At 41.7% G+C, this 18073-nt stretch overlaps 1 protein-coding gene across 4 annotated transcripts in view; it reads right to left on the bottom strand.

The window, feature by feature from the left end:
• Positions 1 to 10822, bottom strand: part of PIK3CG (phosphatidylinositol-4,5-bisphosphate 3-kinase catalytic subunit gamma) — a 33897-nt gene extending 23075 nt beyond the window's left edge. The window contains exons 1-3 of one of the 4 annotated variants that reach the window (XM_032688050.1): positions 10536 to 10822; positions 5418 to 5656; positions 2174 to 4189 (exon numbers count right to left, since the gene is read on the bottom strand). In XM_032688050.1, coding sequence (XP_032543941.1) covers positions 2174 to 4177 — 2004 coding nt within the window. In that variant the 5' untranslated portion in view covers positions 4178 to 4189; positions 5418 to 5656; positions 10536 to 10822. Of the gene's footprint in view, positions 1 to 2173; positions 4190 to 5417; positions 5657 to 9987; positions 10184 to 10535 lie in introns of those variants that run through there. The other 3 variants (XM_032688049.1, XM_032688051.1, XM_032688052.1) reach the window with 3 other exon arrangements.
• Between the last annotated feature and the right edge of the window lie 7251 nt (positions 10823 to 18073).

The following is an 18073-nucleotide window of genomic DNA, read 5'->3' as shown; positions in this document are numbered from 1 at the left end:
CACAAAGTCAAACATCAACTTTTGCACAGCAACAATAAAAGCTGGCCATGAAAAGATGTCTGCTGGTACTTCATCGGGTCCCTGCACATATCTTTACCTTGTCAATTCAGCACAAGAGCTTTGGTCACTGCCATATACATGCACTGTAGTCGTTGGTGTTCGTCTTACAAAGGATTCTGTTGCATTTTAACTATCCTATCCATGTTCTATCAACCGTACAGAGAATGACAGACCATTACAGGAAGCTAAATAGGTTTATTTATGGTGTGGCTGCTTCTATTTGGTATAAACCTGGAGGGAAATAAAATGCTTGCTTGATTTCTAAGGGAAGGTAAAATGGAGGTAAAAAGAGGGCAATAAGCCACAGAGCTTTCATAAAGGCATGCATTTGAAAGGTGATGACCATTTGCGAAATAGACATTTCAGATGTGTCCTCTGACGTAAAGGAATGGCTGACATCCATTCTCTGAAAAACGTAGATTTTTATATACATTGTGGTACCAAAGCGTTGCTGCAGGATGCTGACAGCCTACATTCCACTGTTAGCTGAGAAACAAAGACAAGGATAGCAGTAGAGAGGTGAAAGTTGGAATCTAGCATTTTTTCCCTTTTTAAGGATAGTAATCTTGTAATTTCTTACGTCTCTTCCTAAAAATGACACAGCTAAGTTAAGCCACTATGATTTTATGCTATGGTACTTTATTTAACTGTTAGAGAGACTCATTCTTTTTAAAACGCACCAGATTTGTACTTTCTGAAAACAAACAATTTCAAAAACAAATGGAAAAAAACCCAGTACTTCCTCCATTCTCTCAGGCATTTGGATAGCAACCAATCACCACCCCAAACTCCTAATTTGGATACCAAAAAAAGTGAATAAAATTGCTGAGCCACATGTAGATAGCAAAAGCTCACAAGCCAAGCAGATATATATAGCAGCAACTATGTGGGAGGCCCAATGAGGTAACCGTAGCGACTCGTTTGGTTAATGCAGAAGTGCATAAATTCTGCCTAATCTTCAGACAAGCAAATACAAGGCTAGAAAGGTTTTGTTTAAAGCACTACTGATGTGCAGCAAAATCTGAGCTACTAACTTCCATTTTCCTGGGAAGCCAGGTGCTCTCTGAACCCGCAGAAATTAAAAGCCCCACCCTGCAGCTTCCCCAGCTGTAGCTGTTCCATCTCTATTTTCTTTTGAATTTTGAATGCCAACTTTGTCCTCTGATTCTCTGAAAAAAGTATTTCCTGCTCTGAGGGACGACAGCCTTTCCACGCAAACCAGAGCCCTGCCAGGTGCAGAAAGCCTGTGGAGTCGCGTGACTTCAGGGGCCAGGTTCACCAGGAAGAACACGGGGTTACAGCTTCCATCAGCCACCAGAGGAGAGGAGACTGCTGCTGCCCAGTGAGGGCACCGTGTTGAGAAAAAGCAACCAAACCAATTTTCACGTATAACTGATATAAACCTTCCCAACGTTTCATCTGGCAGATCCACATACAAAGCACTTCAAATCAATACAGCATTGCCATTAAACCTACAATTTTTCACCCAACTTCCCTGAATGACTTAATCTTATTATGTAGTCCTAGCAACTCTTTAATTACTTTCAAAAATTTTTTTGGAAGCTTCTAGATAAATTTGGTCCCCTTAACACAACAAGACTGAAGTCTGCAACATACTGTGTAACTACACTGGTGTTCTTGACCTAAAAATCAACCCCAGGTTTTTTTCTTCAGGCCTTGCCCATGTCAACCTCTGCCTTTACTTTCTTTCTGTCAACATTCTTTTTTCTAAACTATTGGTAAAGTTGGTCAACAACTCTTCAGTGCTGTGTGATTCAGACCTGATATGAAACAGGATTAAAGACAGCACGGTTAGGATTTATTCCCACCATAGCTTTGCTGGCATTAACAATTTTCAGAAAAACTTACTACTGTAAACACAAGACGCAAATTGTAAGACAAAAGGCAATTATAACACAGAAACAATGACACAAGCAAAACACAAGAAATAGAAAAGTATGTTTTGTGTTAACTTGGTTACTACCACTGCTTTGACTAAACCCTGAAGACTTCAAACCTAGGGATTACTAATAAGACCTACAAAAATGAGAATCGTGATGGGGTATGCAAATATTCCTGCAAGGCAGAGTTCAAGAATGCAAATACACCTTACCTGCACAAGCTGCAAAAGATAATGAAGAACATCATCATCTTCTAAACTTTCCAGTTTTTGAACTGCCATTGCTCGGACATTTTCATCTGAAAAGTTACAGTCCAGAAGTTGCATTGTGAGTCCAACATCTAAAGTGCTCTGATCCCAAACCTCTTTTTTAGCTAGCAACTGGTATGTTTTGGCCACTATTTCTTGTTGTCCCCATTTCACAGAGCTAAGCAGCTTAGGATATGCCTTGGGGTGCTTTATGCTTTCATATCTGAAGTGCCACAACAGTTCTTTGTCCTCAGGAGAAAGTGGATTAAGTGGGTCAGTTGCTATGATCTCTTCAAGTTGTTTGCGAAGCTGGTTGGGCATTTCAGCTCGGGTCCTGTCCCCTTGGGGGTCTGATGCTATCCTGTGCTTGGGCAAGGCAATTGGGTGACAATATCTGTCCAGCACAATAGAGATAGCCATTGAGTTTTCTTTATCTGGGTTAGTTGCTGATGTGAGTTTGTCTGCATTGATACTTCCTTGTTCTTCCCCCTTGCCTGGAATTTTCCACATGTGGAGTACATACTCCCCACTTCGTAGCAAGAAACGGTGGTCTATCAACAAAAGATTTACATAATAGAGAAGCTGGGTTTTGCATTTTGTATCAGAGTTGGAGGATTCATGTGACTGAAGGTTCGTCTTTGTGGAAGGCCCCTGTGCTTTGCCACAGTATATCTGAAGATTCAGAAGTGCTCCTTTAGGCAAATCCTTAATTTTGATATCAAACTCCAGCCAAATATTCCATAGAACCTCCTCAGTAAAAGGCTTCGATGAAGTTCTTCTCTGTGAAAGGAGCTGCTGCCCATGTTGAATGTTAGCTTCCACAAACACAGTAAGATCAGTATTTCTTGGTAAAACTGGGATATCAATGCCAATTATTTTCACCCTAAATTTCCTATTACAATCCCACAGTGAGATAGTAAAGACTCTCTCATGGTCTTTTCCGTCTATTGTCAATTGTTCATGATAACCCGTAACTCCTGTACAGTCATCCACCAAGGGCCATTCTTCCTTCTGAACCTCATCCTCATTCGGGTCAGGGGGATCGTCTAGGACAAGGTGGATTTCTTCCCCATTCTTAAGGCACTGTCTTATCCAGTGAAAGTCTTTGACTGGTGTCTCTCCAATAATGTACTCATCTCTGCCACAAACCCTGAGAACAAAATCCAGTTCGCTATGATCTTCAGGAATGTCCATCAAAGATTTTTTCTTTGCCATTTTGGTGAAAAAGCTGTGAAGAATCATATCTGGAGTGTCATCTATTGACACTTTAATTTTCTGACTAGTTGTTCCCCTATGTATGATTATGAAAATGTTATTATTAGTGATCTTTTTAAATAAATATTCTGGGAGTGGCTTAGATGTAGTCCATGGGTGCATTGCGTACAATTTAGGATCTCTGCAGGCTACCTCTATCATTCGTGGAGTGACTAATCTGCGACGGGTAAACTCTAGCTCATCATCATGCACATTGCTTACATCGGTGACATCATAACCAATTAAATCGTTAAGCTGCCGCTGAAATTCCTGAACTTCTTCTGATGGTTTTTGTTTCTGGACAACATAAATCTTGCCTACCTTTTTCTGTAACACTTTCCAGTACAATATGCAGTCCAGTGTCTGCAATACTTGGTGTTTATCATAAATTTCATACCATTGCCCTTTCTTCTGATACTGCAGGACAAACTGATCTGGGGTGAATGCATGGTAGAAGTCTGTGGTTTGACTCATCTCTATTGCACGCATCCAAATCTGAGCCTTCATTTGCTCAACCGTACAGTTGCCAGCTATTTCAAGTAACATCATTTCTGGTACTTTAGTATGTTTATTGCTTGTAGGTAAAATGAACTCAATGGATATCAGTTCCATTGATGAAAAACTACTCGATGTACAATGAGGTTTCATTCTTCTTCTCCTTCGTTTGTTTTCCTCTCTCATAACAACAGGCTGTTCATGATCCCCCAACTCCATGCCAGAAGTAATCTAGCAAAACATACAAATTCTTGATTACTTTTTCATTTACATTTATCTTTAATTTTTTAAGTCTTGCTAATTAAAATCATAGGCCAGTCAGAATCCTGCCATGTATACACTTATCATATTTCTGCTTCCCCTTAATTTCTAGTCACAAATACTTGATTTACATGGATCAACTCAGATGTAGTCTATTCAATTAAATACCAAACATAAAAAAAAAACAAAACACATCAACCCTACAATGATTAAATAATTAAAATGGAGCTTTTAGACATCCTTCCCAGATTATACTGAGGATAAGCAGTCTGAGTGCACGACCTCCACACTGATTTGTTCTTGCTTCTATTTGATCAAGTACTGATTCTTCTGCGGCCTCATCTGTTTTGATGGTGCTGATGTTAACACAAGTGGATTTACATAGAAATCAAAAGACACACTCCTGTGTACGAGCAGAACACGATCTCACTGAGCTCCAGGAATGGCAGAAAGTAACAAAAAATGCAGTATTTGCAGACTGGACAGACATGAGCTTATTCCCAGTTTCCACTGCCTCTTTTAACTGATGAGGAATCAGGACTTCCACCTAAAAATAGCCCTTAGGATTCAAAAGTCAGGAACTATTTCTGAAGACAGGTATTTAACATGCATCTAAATTCAAGGTTAGTGTCCTTAGATATGCTTCTTTTGAATAAATCAATTCACCAAACCGATAACATCTATCCATTTCCAAAGTACACACTTCCAGTATGAACTAACAGTTTATTACAGAAGAAAAATCTCCCAAGCTGATGCCAATTTACTACCCTATACATCAAATCACACCTAAAACAATATCAAACATAAGCAGCCTACCTTATCAGCATTCAGTAAACAAAATATATTGTTGCTCTCAGTCAATCTCCATTAAACAATATTAAAGTGGAAATTATTCATCGAGAGCTTGAAAGCGGAAAGCAGTGCTGATCGAGCACACTCGCACAAGCCAAGCTACCACAACATACTGAACTTCCTTTCCAAACAACACTTTCTACACAGAAAATCTTTCTCTAACTGCTGGAGAAAAGTAAAATCGGTGTAATGATGCCTTAGCAGATAATAAAACAAGCAGATAAAAATGTAAAAGTTTAAACTGAAGCAACACAGCATGCTAACTAAAATTCTTTTTTCAAGTTCCGGAATGCAGTGACTGTGGTCACACCACCTCTGTAACTGACAAAGTAGAAGGAAATATTACCTGCTTATAAAACAAAGGCTGAATTGCCGAAGACGACTCATTTGTTTAATTTTTGAAGTTCCGATTTTTTTAGTGGAAGATCATTCACACAAAAAGTTTCTTTGTTTAAGCTGTTCTGCTTTTCTTGCTTGCCCTCATATCCAGATGCAAAGGAAGTGCTGCACTTACCAGGAAGGAAGTTTTAACCAAGTTGCTTATACATATGATTGCTCATTTTAAAAGAAGTCAGAATGCTTTTCCTGTTATAACAGTAAAAATACACCAACAGTACACCAATTTAACATACACGCACAGAAGACATGCTTAAATCCTTTTAAAAATAGCAAAGAATAATCTGGGCAACAAATTTAATTAATTCAAATAAAACACTTAAAATCAATAAATTTTTGAGAGATTACTTTATATAAATACCAATACTTTATAAATACCAATACTAGATAAAAGACAACTAAATCTGCAATGTTTCATTACTTTTATTTTTATGGTGACAGTTGTTTGAGGTTATCAACTTAAATTCACTAGAGTTTTTTAAGCCAGTCTCTGTATAGGCATCACGTGGATGTTGTATCTGCCAAGGACCATGCATGGTAACCTCAGCAGTAGAACTGCTGGGCAATCTTATCCCTAGAATTTTTAACTCATTCATTTATGATTACAAACACATAGTGAAGTCCACTAGAAATGATGACTTAAGATTCCGGAAGAAAATAAACCACATACTTCCAACTCTAAGTCTTGTGGTTAACTACAACCTGAAGAGCTGCTCCTTTACTACAAAAAATGTCCACAGGAAAAAATATTTGGGAAAACATGCTCAAAACAGAAAGACAGAAAAAACCCTAATTGTATCCTTTTTCCTTATGACCTTTCTAGTGAAATACTGACCATTTTGAAGAGTAACAAGTAGTACACATCCTACACTGCTACATATCCTACAAAAATTATGATTCTGGAGAAGGAAGAAAAAAATATGAAATAACTGAAAGGTCTTTTAACAACAGTGAAGTGGTGGTGCCTTTTTCTTTTCTTTAACATATTCACACTTCCTATTTGTAAGATATTTTTTATTAAAAAGTGAAAAATAACCCTCCCTCTGTATTGGCGAAGAAATCTGAGTGCCTCTTACATGTCTCCAATGTGCCATCCTCAACCTCTGAAATTAACATTTTACAGGGGTTAAGAAACAGAAAAATGCCCTCCCCCATACACAAAGCTTTTCTTTCTCAGAGAATCATTCTGCTTGGCAATCAAGATTGATTTGTTTTTAGAGGATATTTTTCTCCGGAAGTGAGTTTGGGGGAAACACACTTTGTCGCAGCTCCTTTTACCTTTTAAAGCCAGTATTTGAATTTTCTCATGGCAGTGGCGAAGTTACCCTGAACATTTTGTCACTGACGTGGAACCTACTCATCTTGGCCAAGACACTTCCAGCACTCATCCTCCACGTATGTGCAGCCTGTCAGCATTCATCAGCCGCAGACTCTGTGGCATCTCAGCACAACACAGTGCGTTCCTCTCTCACACTGTGTAATTTCTAAAATGCAGTGTAGTCACCACTTATTTTTCTTCATCTAAACATAAGCAACTGGCATCAAGGGTTTTTTCATGCCAACAGGCTGCATAGATTTTTTGCAAACAGTCCTTGTTTTAAAGTCATTATTCCGCCCTTATATAAGTAAATCTGGACTCATTTCAGTTTCATTAGGTTCTGCAAATCTAAGAAAGCTTCCAGATTTAAAATGTCCTCAGCTTGCTGCTACATGCTATGCACCCAAGGATTAATTTTTCAAACACATATACAACAAATAGTCCATAGTCCATAGTAGTGCTAAGCTCTTCTAGCACTACTCCACTGATCGAGACCATCAAGACAATCAAAGGCTACCAGGATCCAGTTTTTGAGAAAATGTGTTTTAGGACTTTTGTTACGTTATTATACTGTTAATGTATTATTCCCTTTCATTGTACCCCTATTTTATGCCTTCGCCAGTTGCTGCTGCATTGGAGTATAGATATACTCCTCCCCTTGTTCTCCCTATATGGTCCTAGTTTGCATACTCTGCCTTTGCTCCTCCCCAGTTACTCCCCTTGTTCCAGCAAGTTCTGCTCCTGCCCTGTAAAAGGCAGGAGCCATGTTAATAAAGTGTTCCATTTTGCACCCTACGTCGAAGTGTCCAAACCCTCATTCCTATGGGGCTGTCGGGGACGCTGAGGGCCTGTTTCCCACAAAAGGCAGCATCTCTACCTTATGCAGCAGAGAGCTACGCTGCACAATGCGCAACAAATGCAGCTGTTTCACACTCTCATCCACTTACAAAGGCAGGTAGTGCAACACAGTGAAAGGTTCAGATATTCCTCCCCAAATTGCATCAGGATACAACACAAAATGCATGGCACTTCTATAGCTGCCCTGCCTATACAAGGCTGTCTTTTCTCCCGAATTCATTTGAGCTGTGACCTGTCATGTCTAGTCCAGCCCAATCCAATCTCCGTCTCCAGTTGTGCTCTGGTCCCTTTTCATTAGCTTCAGAACGCAGCTCTTGGAGAGACGATTGTCTCTTATCCATCTCTGCAGTGACAGACATAAAAGTGTCCCCATCCTTAAGGTGACACCAAACTATATCCATTTTCTGCTATTCTATGTGTTGGCAAAACCATCTTGCCTCACGCATATGTGTCATAAAACTTTGACGTTAAATCATTTAAAATAAGTTCCTAAAGCCTTTGTCATGCCAAAGCTTTACCTACAGTGTTGACATTTCTATATGTCTACTGCAACAACACCCCCAAAAAAGGGAAAACCCCCCTTTTTTATTTCTAATTCTAATGAGCCTCATCAACCTTGAATATCCCTGTATTAAGAGAACTGTCCTATCACTGGTGCATAAATCCTGATGCGGTGCAATGGAGCAGGAGGAGGTGGGTCTGTAGAAGGTAACCAAGGCAAGTAAACAGTCTTGCCTTTGTCTCCAGTTTGTTCCTATCTCTTCACCCAGGTCAGCAACCTGACCATAACAAGAACAACAAAAAATTGGGTTAATTTTCAGCTGGATCAGTTCCTTTATCTGACTCATCACTTGCAGGAGTGGTAGGGCAGTGAGGGAAGAGAAGGGAAAGGAATGGAGCCGGTACAGTTGAGATTGAAACATGATTCACAGCAGAATTAGGAGATAAATTAATGAGTAAACTTGTTAAATGATTTGAAAACACTGGATGAAAGATGCTTTGAAAAGACAATGTGATATTATGATGAATGAATTCATATATTCAGCTAGAAAAAATTTAGGATAGCTGTCAGTCTTCACTGCTCTGTTAGGACTGCATTAAAGTTCTGCTGGTTACTATTATGCTTATTCTACATTAGCTCCTGCTTCTGCTTTAATCCATCATGTGGAAACCTTATTTTAAAATTATTCTTTTCACTTCAGTGTGAACTCCTTCCCAGACAACTTAACCTGCAAGAATATAAGCACTCTCTACCAGAGTAAGAATTACCTCATGCGTACATTATGCCAATATAACAATCACAGAATCAACTAGGTTGGAAAAGACCTGTGAGATCATCGAGTCCAACCTCTGACCCAACACCACCTCATCTACTAGACCACGGCACTAAGTACCACATCCAGTCTCTTCTTAAACACCTCCACGGTTTTTATGTTCGCAATTTTAGACACAGTTAACATAAAAATAAGTTTAAAAAAAACCCCCAAAACTATCATGACATGACCCAAAGCTTTCCGAGCAGCATACTACATCTACTTGCCTGCACTGTCCTGTAGCAGGAGATAACTTTGCATTTGCTGGACAGGAGGACATCTTTCCTACACCTACTGGTGATCCAGTGCTGAACTTTGCAGGTAAGATACACCACTAACGTATTAAGGATGAACACAACAACAAAACCCCACTTTGCTCAGTTTGTCAGATCCTCTAGCAGCTACTAGCTCTCATGGGAATTACATCAGTGCAGGTTCCCATTTGCAAGTAAACTTCACAGGTAATGCGGTCACATTTCTCATCAAAAAGTATACAACTAAGCAGATACAGCTTAGTCCGGAGGTTGTTAGTCAATCAGACTGCTATTACAGCTGTAGCACTTTCAGGCTCCTCCTGCCTTCACTACAGACCCTTTGCATATTTTGGTTTCTACATGAGTTATCTATTTGGGGCCAATTCTGGAACAAACAGTAACTTCTGTCCGGCTCCGAAAATTTAGGTAAGGATTTCAGCCAAGTTCTAGTTAACTGGCGTTACACAAGCCATGGATAATCTACCTTCAAAGCAACACTTCACAGAGTTTGGAAACACGGAGATGGCAGCTATGGTTCCTGCTGGGACACGCTCGCCATTTGGACACTGCCTGTCCTGTCAGTCTGTGCCCAACGCTGATTCCCAACGCCGTGATCTGATCGAGACCAACAACCAGCTCCCGAATGCCCTCAGCTATTATTTCAGACGATTTGTGGCACGGTTTTATGGTCTGCATGTACCAGACAGACACAAGAGGCTACTATTTGCTGGATGAGGAAATACAGTTATTTACTGTTTAAAAGCGGAGCTGACTCACAGATCTTAAGACCCAAGGGAACTGCTGCTACTGTCTAGTGTGATCATTCGCTTCGCATTGTTTCAATGTTCCAACAGCTTCCTCGGCGGCTTTTCCATCAAACTCCGTCACTCCTGTTTGGGCCATGACGTGAGGCGGGACCGAGGCCGCGCGGGACGGGGCAGCTCGGGGGCTCAGCGGTGCCGGGGGCAGCCGGGACCGCGGGGCAACCCCGACCAGATGCACATGCCCTGCGGGAAGAGGCCCCGAGCTCGGGAACGGCGGGATGGAGCCGGGGCTACCTCCCTTCTTCCCTCCCTCCCTCCCCCGGCCCACCGCTCGAGCCCCGAGATGGCGGCCGGCGCCGCCCGCAGCTCCCGCGGGCGGGCGAACCTCGCCGCGCCCGGACCGTCGGGGCCGGGGGCGCCCTGCGGCGGGCGCGGGGCCGGGCAGGTCCGCCCGTGGCCGCCGCGGGGAGCGGAGCTGCACCGCCACCTGCGAGCCCGGGCCTCCGGCAGGGCCGACCTGGGGCGGGGTCCGCCGCGACCCCCCGGCACGGAGCTACTCACCGCAGCGGCGGCCCCGGCTCCGGACAGGTGTTCGCCTCAGCAGGAAGCAGCGCGGGCCGGGGGCCGGCGGGGAGGCTCCATGGCCGGCGGGAGAGGCAGCTCCGGAGCCGCCGCCAATCACACGCCGGGCAAAGAGGGAACCGGCTGTGGGGCCTCCCCGCCCCGCCCGGCCCCGCCGCGGCCCCGGGGCACCCGGCCCTGGCCCCTGCCCCCGGCGCGGCCGCATCAGCCGGAGTGCGGACAGACCCGCTGGTGGCGTGGAAGCACCACAGCCGCGGTGCGGGTTTACTCGTCAGCACGAGTCATGCAGGATGGGCCCTGGTGTCAGTACAAGCAGCAAATCCCCCCTGGGAGGAGCTTCCTGGGTATTCCTTGCCCAGGGCCCCGCAGCCGGCGTGCCCAAGGCACTCCCGCAGTGACCCCCGGCTGCTCGGGCTGCGGGCAGCTCGTTCAGGGCAGGGACAAATCAGTTTGTCTAAGCTGCCCTTCTCCTTTGGAATGATTTTCATACTGTCTGACTAAACGTCTTCTACAGGTTAAGCATCTTGCTTTTTTTTTTTTTTTAAACTACTTTTTTGTTCGAAGTTGCTATGTTATTGTTTTTCTACTATTTTCCCATCTCCAGCCTGGGCAGTCCTGGATCTCTCTTTTTAGGTCATGTTCCTGAGACCTCCTGTGATTCCTGTAGCTCGCCTCCGGGTTCTTGCCAAATGGGCCACATTGTTTTTGGAAAGCACTGCACAAAACTGGACATAGTAGTATTCCAGCTAAGGCCTTGCCAAGGCTGCCCACAGCAGGAGGAATAATTCATCAGCCTTAGGGTGCCAGGGCTCCAAATGCAGCTCAGGAATAACCATTCACATCCAATTCAAACAAACAAACAACTCCCCCTCACCACTCCTTCCCCACCCCGACTGCTGTCTGTTTGGCTCTGAATATGGAGCTGAGTGTTTCTGTCTCTGCAGCTCTTTTTGGAATGAACAGCAAAACTTTCCATGATTATGTTGAGATTTTTTTTGAGCCAGATCGTTCAGTGAGTGTCACAGATGAACCCTATATGGCACAGTGTGCACACACTCGCCCTGAAAGCCATGTTGACATAAGGTCACATCTTCAGGCAGCACTGTACAAGAACACAGGTTGCCGCAAAGACTATTATTAACTTCCACAGAAACAAAATATCAGAAGAAAATAACTAATATGTTACACATACAGATGCTATTATAAAAAGTTGGATAATTGTTGTTATAGGATGGATGGATTCGTTCAGCTTAAAAAATCATTTACATGACATTAAGAATCATAATACCAGCCTGAAGCAGCAAGTATTTGAGGAACTATTGTATAAACATGGAGTTTCTAAATGAATATACATTATACTGAACTGTGGCTATAAGGAATCATAACTCTGTGCTGGCCTCAAGTTCCTCAAGTTTTTACAAAGGTGAAAACAAAGCAAAAGCCTTCTACAGCTATCATGTGATGTGTGAGCAGCATAGGGGAAACACAGTGAAGACTCACTTCATGCCTGATTTTTCCTCATTCAGTAGGTAATAGCTGTCAAAGAAGTTCAGCTTTGCACAGCATGTGTATTACTGAATGCTTTAAAAGACATTTAAAAGCCTTATCAAAATAGGAAGTCTTTTTTTGTTGTTGTTGGCTGGATCCCCAGATGGATCACTCCGGGAACATAAGTGTAGCCAGTTTGGAGACTAATCCTGTTAAAATCCGTGGACTTTATTTGGGGATGCACAAACATATGGAGATTTTAGCAGCTGAATAAAAAGACTGTCATTTGTCAAAAGACAATTATAGAGGGAATAATTTACAGCCAGAGCAAATGACACGTTTCATGTTGATTTCAGCCAGAATTGTGTAACATATTTTTTAAATAGCTATAAGTCAACATAATGTTATCTGCAATGCAAGAATAAATTATTTTGCTAATTATATTTGAGAAAGATCAGTAAATTGAAAATCTTTGTCTTTTCAGGGTTAATAAAATACTAAATTTTTGCTGTTAATCTTCAGCTTGTCTATTTATAACACAATTTTCTTTATTGCCTTTTTTGGCAAATCAAGTAATACAAATTTTCCTGTAAGCAAGGATGCTCTCCTTGTAGGTTGTATATTCTTTGGAAATACACATTTTAACATTATTTTATTCCTATTCATTTCCAAATGGGATGTAAAGCCTTTCTCATAAATTATCTTTTCATTTGTTGGTTTTGAGTTTTGGTTTTTTTTTTTTAAGTCAAAACCAGCCTGTACAATAGATTGAAGTGCATATTTTACCATATCAAAAATGGAACTTTAGAACAGTCAGGAATACCATAGCTTAATGAAGGAAGGTGAAGAACATAATTTGATATTTAAATGAAGCTGATTTAATCAAAATTAGTTATGGCAAAGATAGCAATCATTTTGCTAATATAATCTGTGGTGTGCAGTCAAAATGCAATTATTTCCTTTATGTTCCAGCTGTAATAAAAATATGACAAGGAATCACTGTCATGATCTTAAATGGGAGTTTTGGAGGTTGGAAAAGTGTAAGATGGTATCTTTTGTCCTCTGCACAGTCAAACATCAGTTTTTATGTTCTTTCATGGAAAACTGCGATAAAGAATAACAGCCACATTAAATGCTCAGCAACAACTTTATATACTGACATATGTTGGAACTGGATATGATTGTTCTGTTGTCATTGACAAACTAGGTTCATTACAATTTAGGAAATAGTATCTAGTAGTTTGGGTTGGATTTTATTTTCTATATTGCCAGCAGAGAAAAAAAATAAATGCAGAAACTTTGTAGGTCTTCTAACAACAAAATCAAAGCCTGCTTGCCTAATTCCAGCAATAGCTACATTCAGTTTTGTAATTGCTTCTTTATGTAAAGAAAATGGGAAAAACACGTTGTGGGATACATTGTGCATCCTCTTGGAATGGTAGGTAGCTTTCTCCTTTCTTGGAGAATTTATGAGCTGGAATTTTCTAATTGGGTGTGAATACTTTATGGTGCATTCAGTAGAGGATTTGAAATAAACAGACAGAATCTATCTTACAGCTCTGCTGTGAAAACCGATCTTGTAAATATGTGATCAGTTGTATTGACATCATTGCTGTTGATTTGTCCATATGCACAATCATATGGTAACTTTGGTATCAAAAATAAGTTTTTCTTCTTGCTATAACTTGCCAACAAACAGAACAGGAGTGAGATGAATTTTAGTTTGGCTTTTGTGTCATGTTCTAGGTGAGGTAGCTGCTTGTGTAAGGGATATAACTGATAGTTAAGTGTTGCCTGCAGATCTGTCCTCCATTCATAGTTTTGTCATGGGAAAGGCAGCTCTTCTTATGCTGGTTCTGGGTCATGGCTTGGGGAAGCAGTAGAAGGCTCTGGGAGAGTAGAGGGGATCCAGAGAAGAGCAAATTAAGGGTAGGCTCTTGCTGCATCCCCTCTGTAGGGATGCCAGCAGGCAAGTAAGTCCTCTGTGAGATGTCTGCATCGTGAACTCGGGTTCCAAGGGAGAGTCTGGGTCCAGGGGAATCTTTTAACATCTGCTGGACGTGAAAGTAGCTTTGTGGCCTGATCCAGAAATGATCTCTATGAATCTCTGTAGGCAGAGTACGTCGGGAAAACTCTAACAAGAAAAAGGGGAGTCTTGCGTATCTCTTTGCCTTCTCCTCCAAGAAATACCCACTCTTTCCTTTTCTCCTGATAGACTGTTGCTCATGTGATCGAGATTCTGCACGAAATCCCTCACTTCAAACACCTTAAGTTTCACAAACAGGAAACAGCAGGTGTTCATAAGCCTTCAGAGGTACATCTGCTGAAGACTTTGTCTCCTATTTTATTGATTTAGGCTGTTATACTTCAGAATAGGTATTTAAAGCACAGGGGTGGGAGTGCACAGCTGTTTCCCCTCTGTACCACATATGGTCACACATCAGCTGAGATGTAAACTCACGTAATACCTCTTACTGGCTTGAATGCCTATTTTTGTCTGTTCATATGTGTATGAGTTATGTCAGAGAGGTACTCCTCATGGTACCAGAGTGTGTGTAAACAGATCTTTAAGATCAACTGGTTATTCTAAAGGGATGGGAAACTCAAAGATTTTGTGGCTGCTGACAAAAGTCTCAATATTAGGGATGTGATGCAATATTGCATCATCTTGCGGTGTTGGGACTTGACAGAGGAAATGAAAGAAGTCAGAAATAGAAATGTAAAGAAAAGGAGTTCACACTTCCAACAAGGCCTCTAGTCTAATACCAGTATATTAAGTACTGTTAAATATAAGGTACAGACAGGATTCCTCAGTCTCTGAAGTTTTTGACACTGAAAATAATTAGTCTAATTTGGCAATAGTTATGAGCTTTCTCTAGACAGCTCTCTGAACCGTGTTGCTATGTTATCTTCCTGTCCTGATATTTATTGCTCTTAATCTTTGAAAATTTGCTCAGCTGTGTACTCATTGTTGGTGGCATCCTCCTGTCTATGAGGAGGTAAATATATTTACATTGCACAGGACTTATGTAAGGCTAGACTTTTATCAGAGAATTTCTGTATTTTTGTTGTTGTAAATGAGTAATGTAAAATGGTTTCCCTTTAAACTACTTCATTGCCTCTCCCTGTACATTGAAGTAGCATATCCTTCAGACACAAAACTGTTTCTTACCAGAGTTTCAGGCACCCCACAGGCTAATTGATCTGCTGTCATAATACTCAGGAATACTGAAAAGACGTTCAAGGAGGAATCTATTTGTTCCACAGAGTTTAGTTGAATACAAATTCAGCTTCAGAAAAAGCTCTTTCCCAGCCTGGTCTTTTCTGGAAACACATCCTTAATCTTCTCAAACAGCTTTAACAGGTGGCCTCAGCAGAGTGTCTGGATCACCACATTTGGGGTTTTTATGGGACCGAATAAAAGAATTTTGTTAAAAAATACTGGATCCCTTGTACAGGAAGCCTGTGAGGAGGACTCTCTCTTTCAGGAGGAGGCTGAGGATCCTGTTGGGATGTCAGGGTTGAATCTATGACAGCACTTCACATACAGGAGACAGTACATCATACTGGTAGCTTTTTTAAATAAACACCTTCCTCACATTGAAATATAGAGCTTCTTTCTTTACAAACAAATCAAAGCCAGCCAGCCAACACAACCATAATGAGTAAAAAGCCAGTAAAAACCTTGAACTTTGCATATTTGCTCCCTAGAAATAGAAGCTAAGTAAAGCTGTGAACCAAAATTTCCACATGGGAAGTGTCAACCCTTACACACAAAATGAGGACAGCACTGTGCTGTAGATATTAGTGCTTCACCACATGTCAGTCTGGTCTGTATAGATGGCCCTCCATTGTCTATGTCAGCCAGGGATGGTTAAAGACAAACAGGGGAACATTACTCAGATACTAAAAAGCTGGTATTGCCAGACATCCTGTGTATTTTAGGATTCCCTGAGTTATCATCACAAATATTTCATTATCTATGAAATGCATGTCCCCATATTTCCCTGCTAGCAGTGGAAAGCCAGGCCTCTCCATCAAACTTTTGCAAAGCCTCTTTAGTCTTTTGCATTTCACAGCATGAAGCCTGAGCTATTCAGCAGGTGAGGACATAGTAATCGTGCCCAGCTTGGGTGCCTTGTGGAAGGCAGTAACTGCTGCAAAGTGCTGGTCAGGGTCTGGTCTTCCCGCCCTCCCTGTGCCCAGAAAGTAAGCTGTGACTTATTCTCCCCTGATCTGCAGTTCTGCACCCCGAAGCCCAAAGGGAACATAACAACGTCTGCCTGTGCACCACGATTCAGATGGAGTCATACCACCTCGGGTATCAGCTAGATACCTGCTGCACTGCCTAGGTGTGCTAGAAATTATATCTCCTATTTCTGCGGGTAAAATATGTCAGATGGCCAGATCATGCTTTCCAAGGCACATAGGACACCTATCCCAAGTATGTTGGTTGAGTTAGGCCAGCTTGCCTGCATGCAGCTATGTGGCTGAAAACAGGCAGGGCACGGCACTGGATTTCTTCGTAGTTGTTCACCTGGCTGTCTCTCAGCTACCGAACAGACATCCCACAATAATAATCTCTTGAACAACATTCAGAGTCTCTTTGATGAATTTCAGAAGCTATGGGAAGTCTTCCTAAATTCACATAATGAGGCAGACATGCAGGAACCTTCTGTTCCATCCCAGCGGGGAACAATTGTTCTGTGGGCAGGTGATGTTCTTTTCCAGTATTTTTTCCATGTGTCTTCAATAACAAAATGCTTTGGCTGAGATGGTGTGATTTTCCTCCTTGAAGAGAGTGTCCTAGTACTGGGTAGACCGGATGTTGCAGTGTTTCCACAGTACAAGTACCCCCAAATATGTGGTAAGTTGGTGTGAATAAGGATATAGAGCTGAGGGACACACAGGAGGATACTAGAGAAGCTGATCCTTATGAATGAGGCTCAGTGCTGTTGAGCTGGCCCTGAGGAAGGGAGACCTGCTGGCACAGGACTGCATGGTCCCTTGGATGTCACCACCTGTGCAGAGAATGGGGCTTCTCAGACTTTCCTCCAAAAATGAAGTCTGGAAGGGTCTAATAACTACTCTGTCTTGACAGGCTGAGCATTGGAAATGGCAACCACACTTTGATTAATAATTTTCCATATTTTTGCCTCTGTTTCAAGTAATTGGCATCACAATAGTCGTAGATGAAAGGAACATTTGAAAAGGTGTTACTGGGACTTTAGGAGTTGAGGGTTTGCATCCAGGAGGTTGCTAATGAGGGGAAGCAGCCCAGAAGACCATGGATTGACTGTTGCATGCCCATTACGTGAATTGCCTGTGTTAATAGCTCAGGAAGGAACAGTATTGGCTGAGTTAACTCAGTTTCACTTGGATAAACAGTAAGATACTCATAGCAGCGTCCATCTGCTAAGAGTGAAGGCATGAAACTGATTGATCTGAAATCCCACATTCAGCTTGTAAGATGCTCCAGGACCAGTGAGGTGAGTACCATGAACTAACCTTACTGAAACTTATGGCAGATAAAATGTATGGAGGCCAATAACTCTACAAGCCATTTTTAACAAAAATATTATTTAGGTGATACATGGTCCATGCAGAGGAAAAAAAGATATATTTTAGGGTTCCATATAGTTAAGGGATGAAAGTGCAGACCCAAGAATACTGGAGGTCCAGGAGGGATTGATACAGGGTGCATACAGGGTGCATGTGCAATGATGGCAATATTTTTGTTGGCAGTCATTTCAAAGGAACTTGGCATTACCCTGTTTTCCAGCCTTAATTCCATGAAAGGAGTACAAAAAGAAGGGATTCTTTTTGCTAGTGATTAGGGAGGAAACCAGCTGTTTGCATCTGAGTTAGTCTGATAATCTAATTTAGCCAAATTATGTATATTGAAACGCTGTGGAATTTGAGATAAGCAAATCTGTCACAGGTCCTGCAGTCAAGGAAAAGAGAAGGTCTCGTGTTTGATGTGCTTGGAAAGATACATGTGCAATTTTTAGCAGTGTAACTTGCCAGGC

Source organism: Chiroxiphia lanceolata, chromosome 5 (assembly GCF_009829145.1).
Source record: "Chiroxiphia lanceolata isolate bChiLan1 chromosome 5, bChiLan1.pri, whole genome shotgun sequence".
NCBI classification, from domain to species: domain Eukaryota; kingdom Metazoa; phylum Chordata; class Aves; order Passeriformes; family Pipridae; genus Chiroxiphia; species Chiroxiphia lanceolata.
The sequence above is the reverse complement of the archived record's forward strand: the minus strand, read 5'-3'. Positions and strand labels throughout refer to the sequence as shown.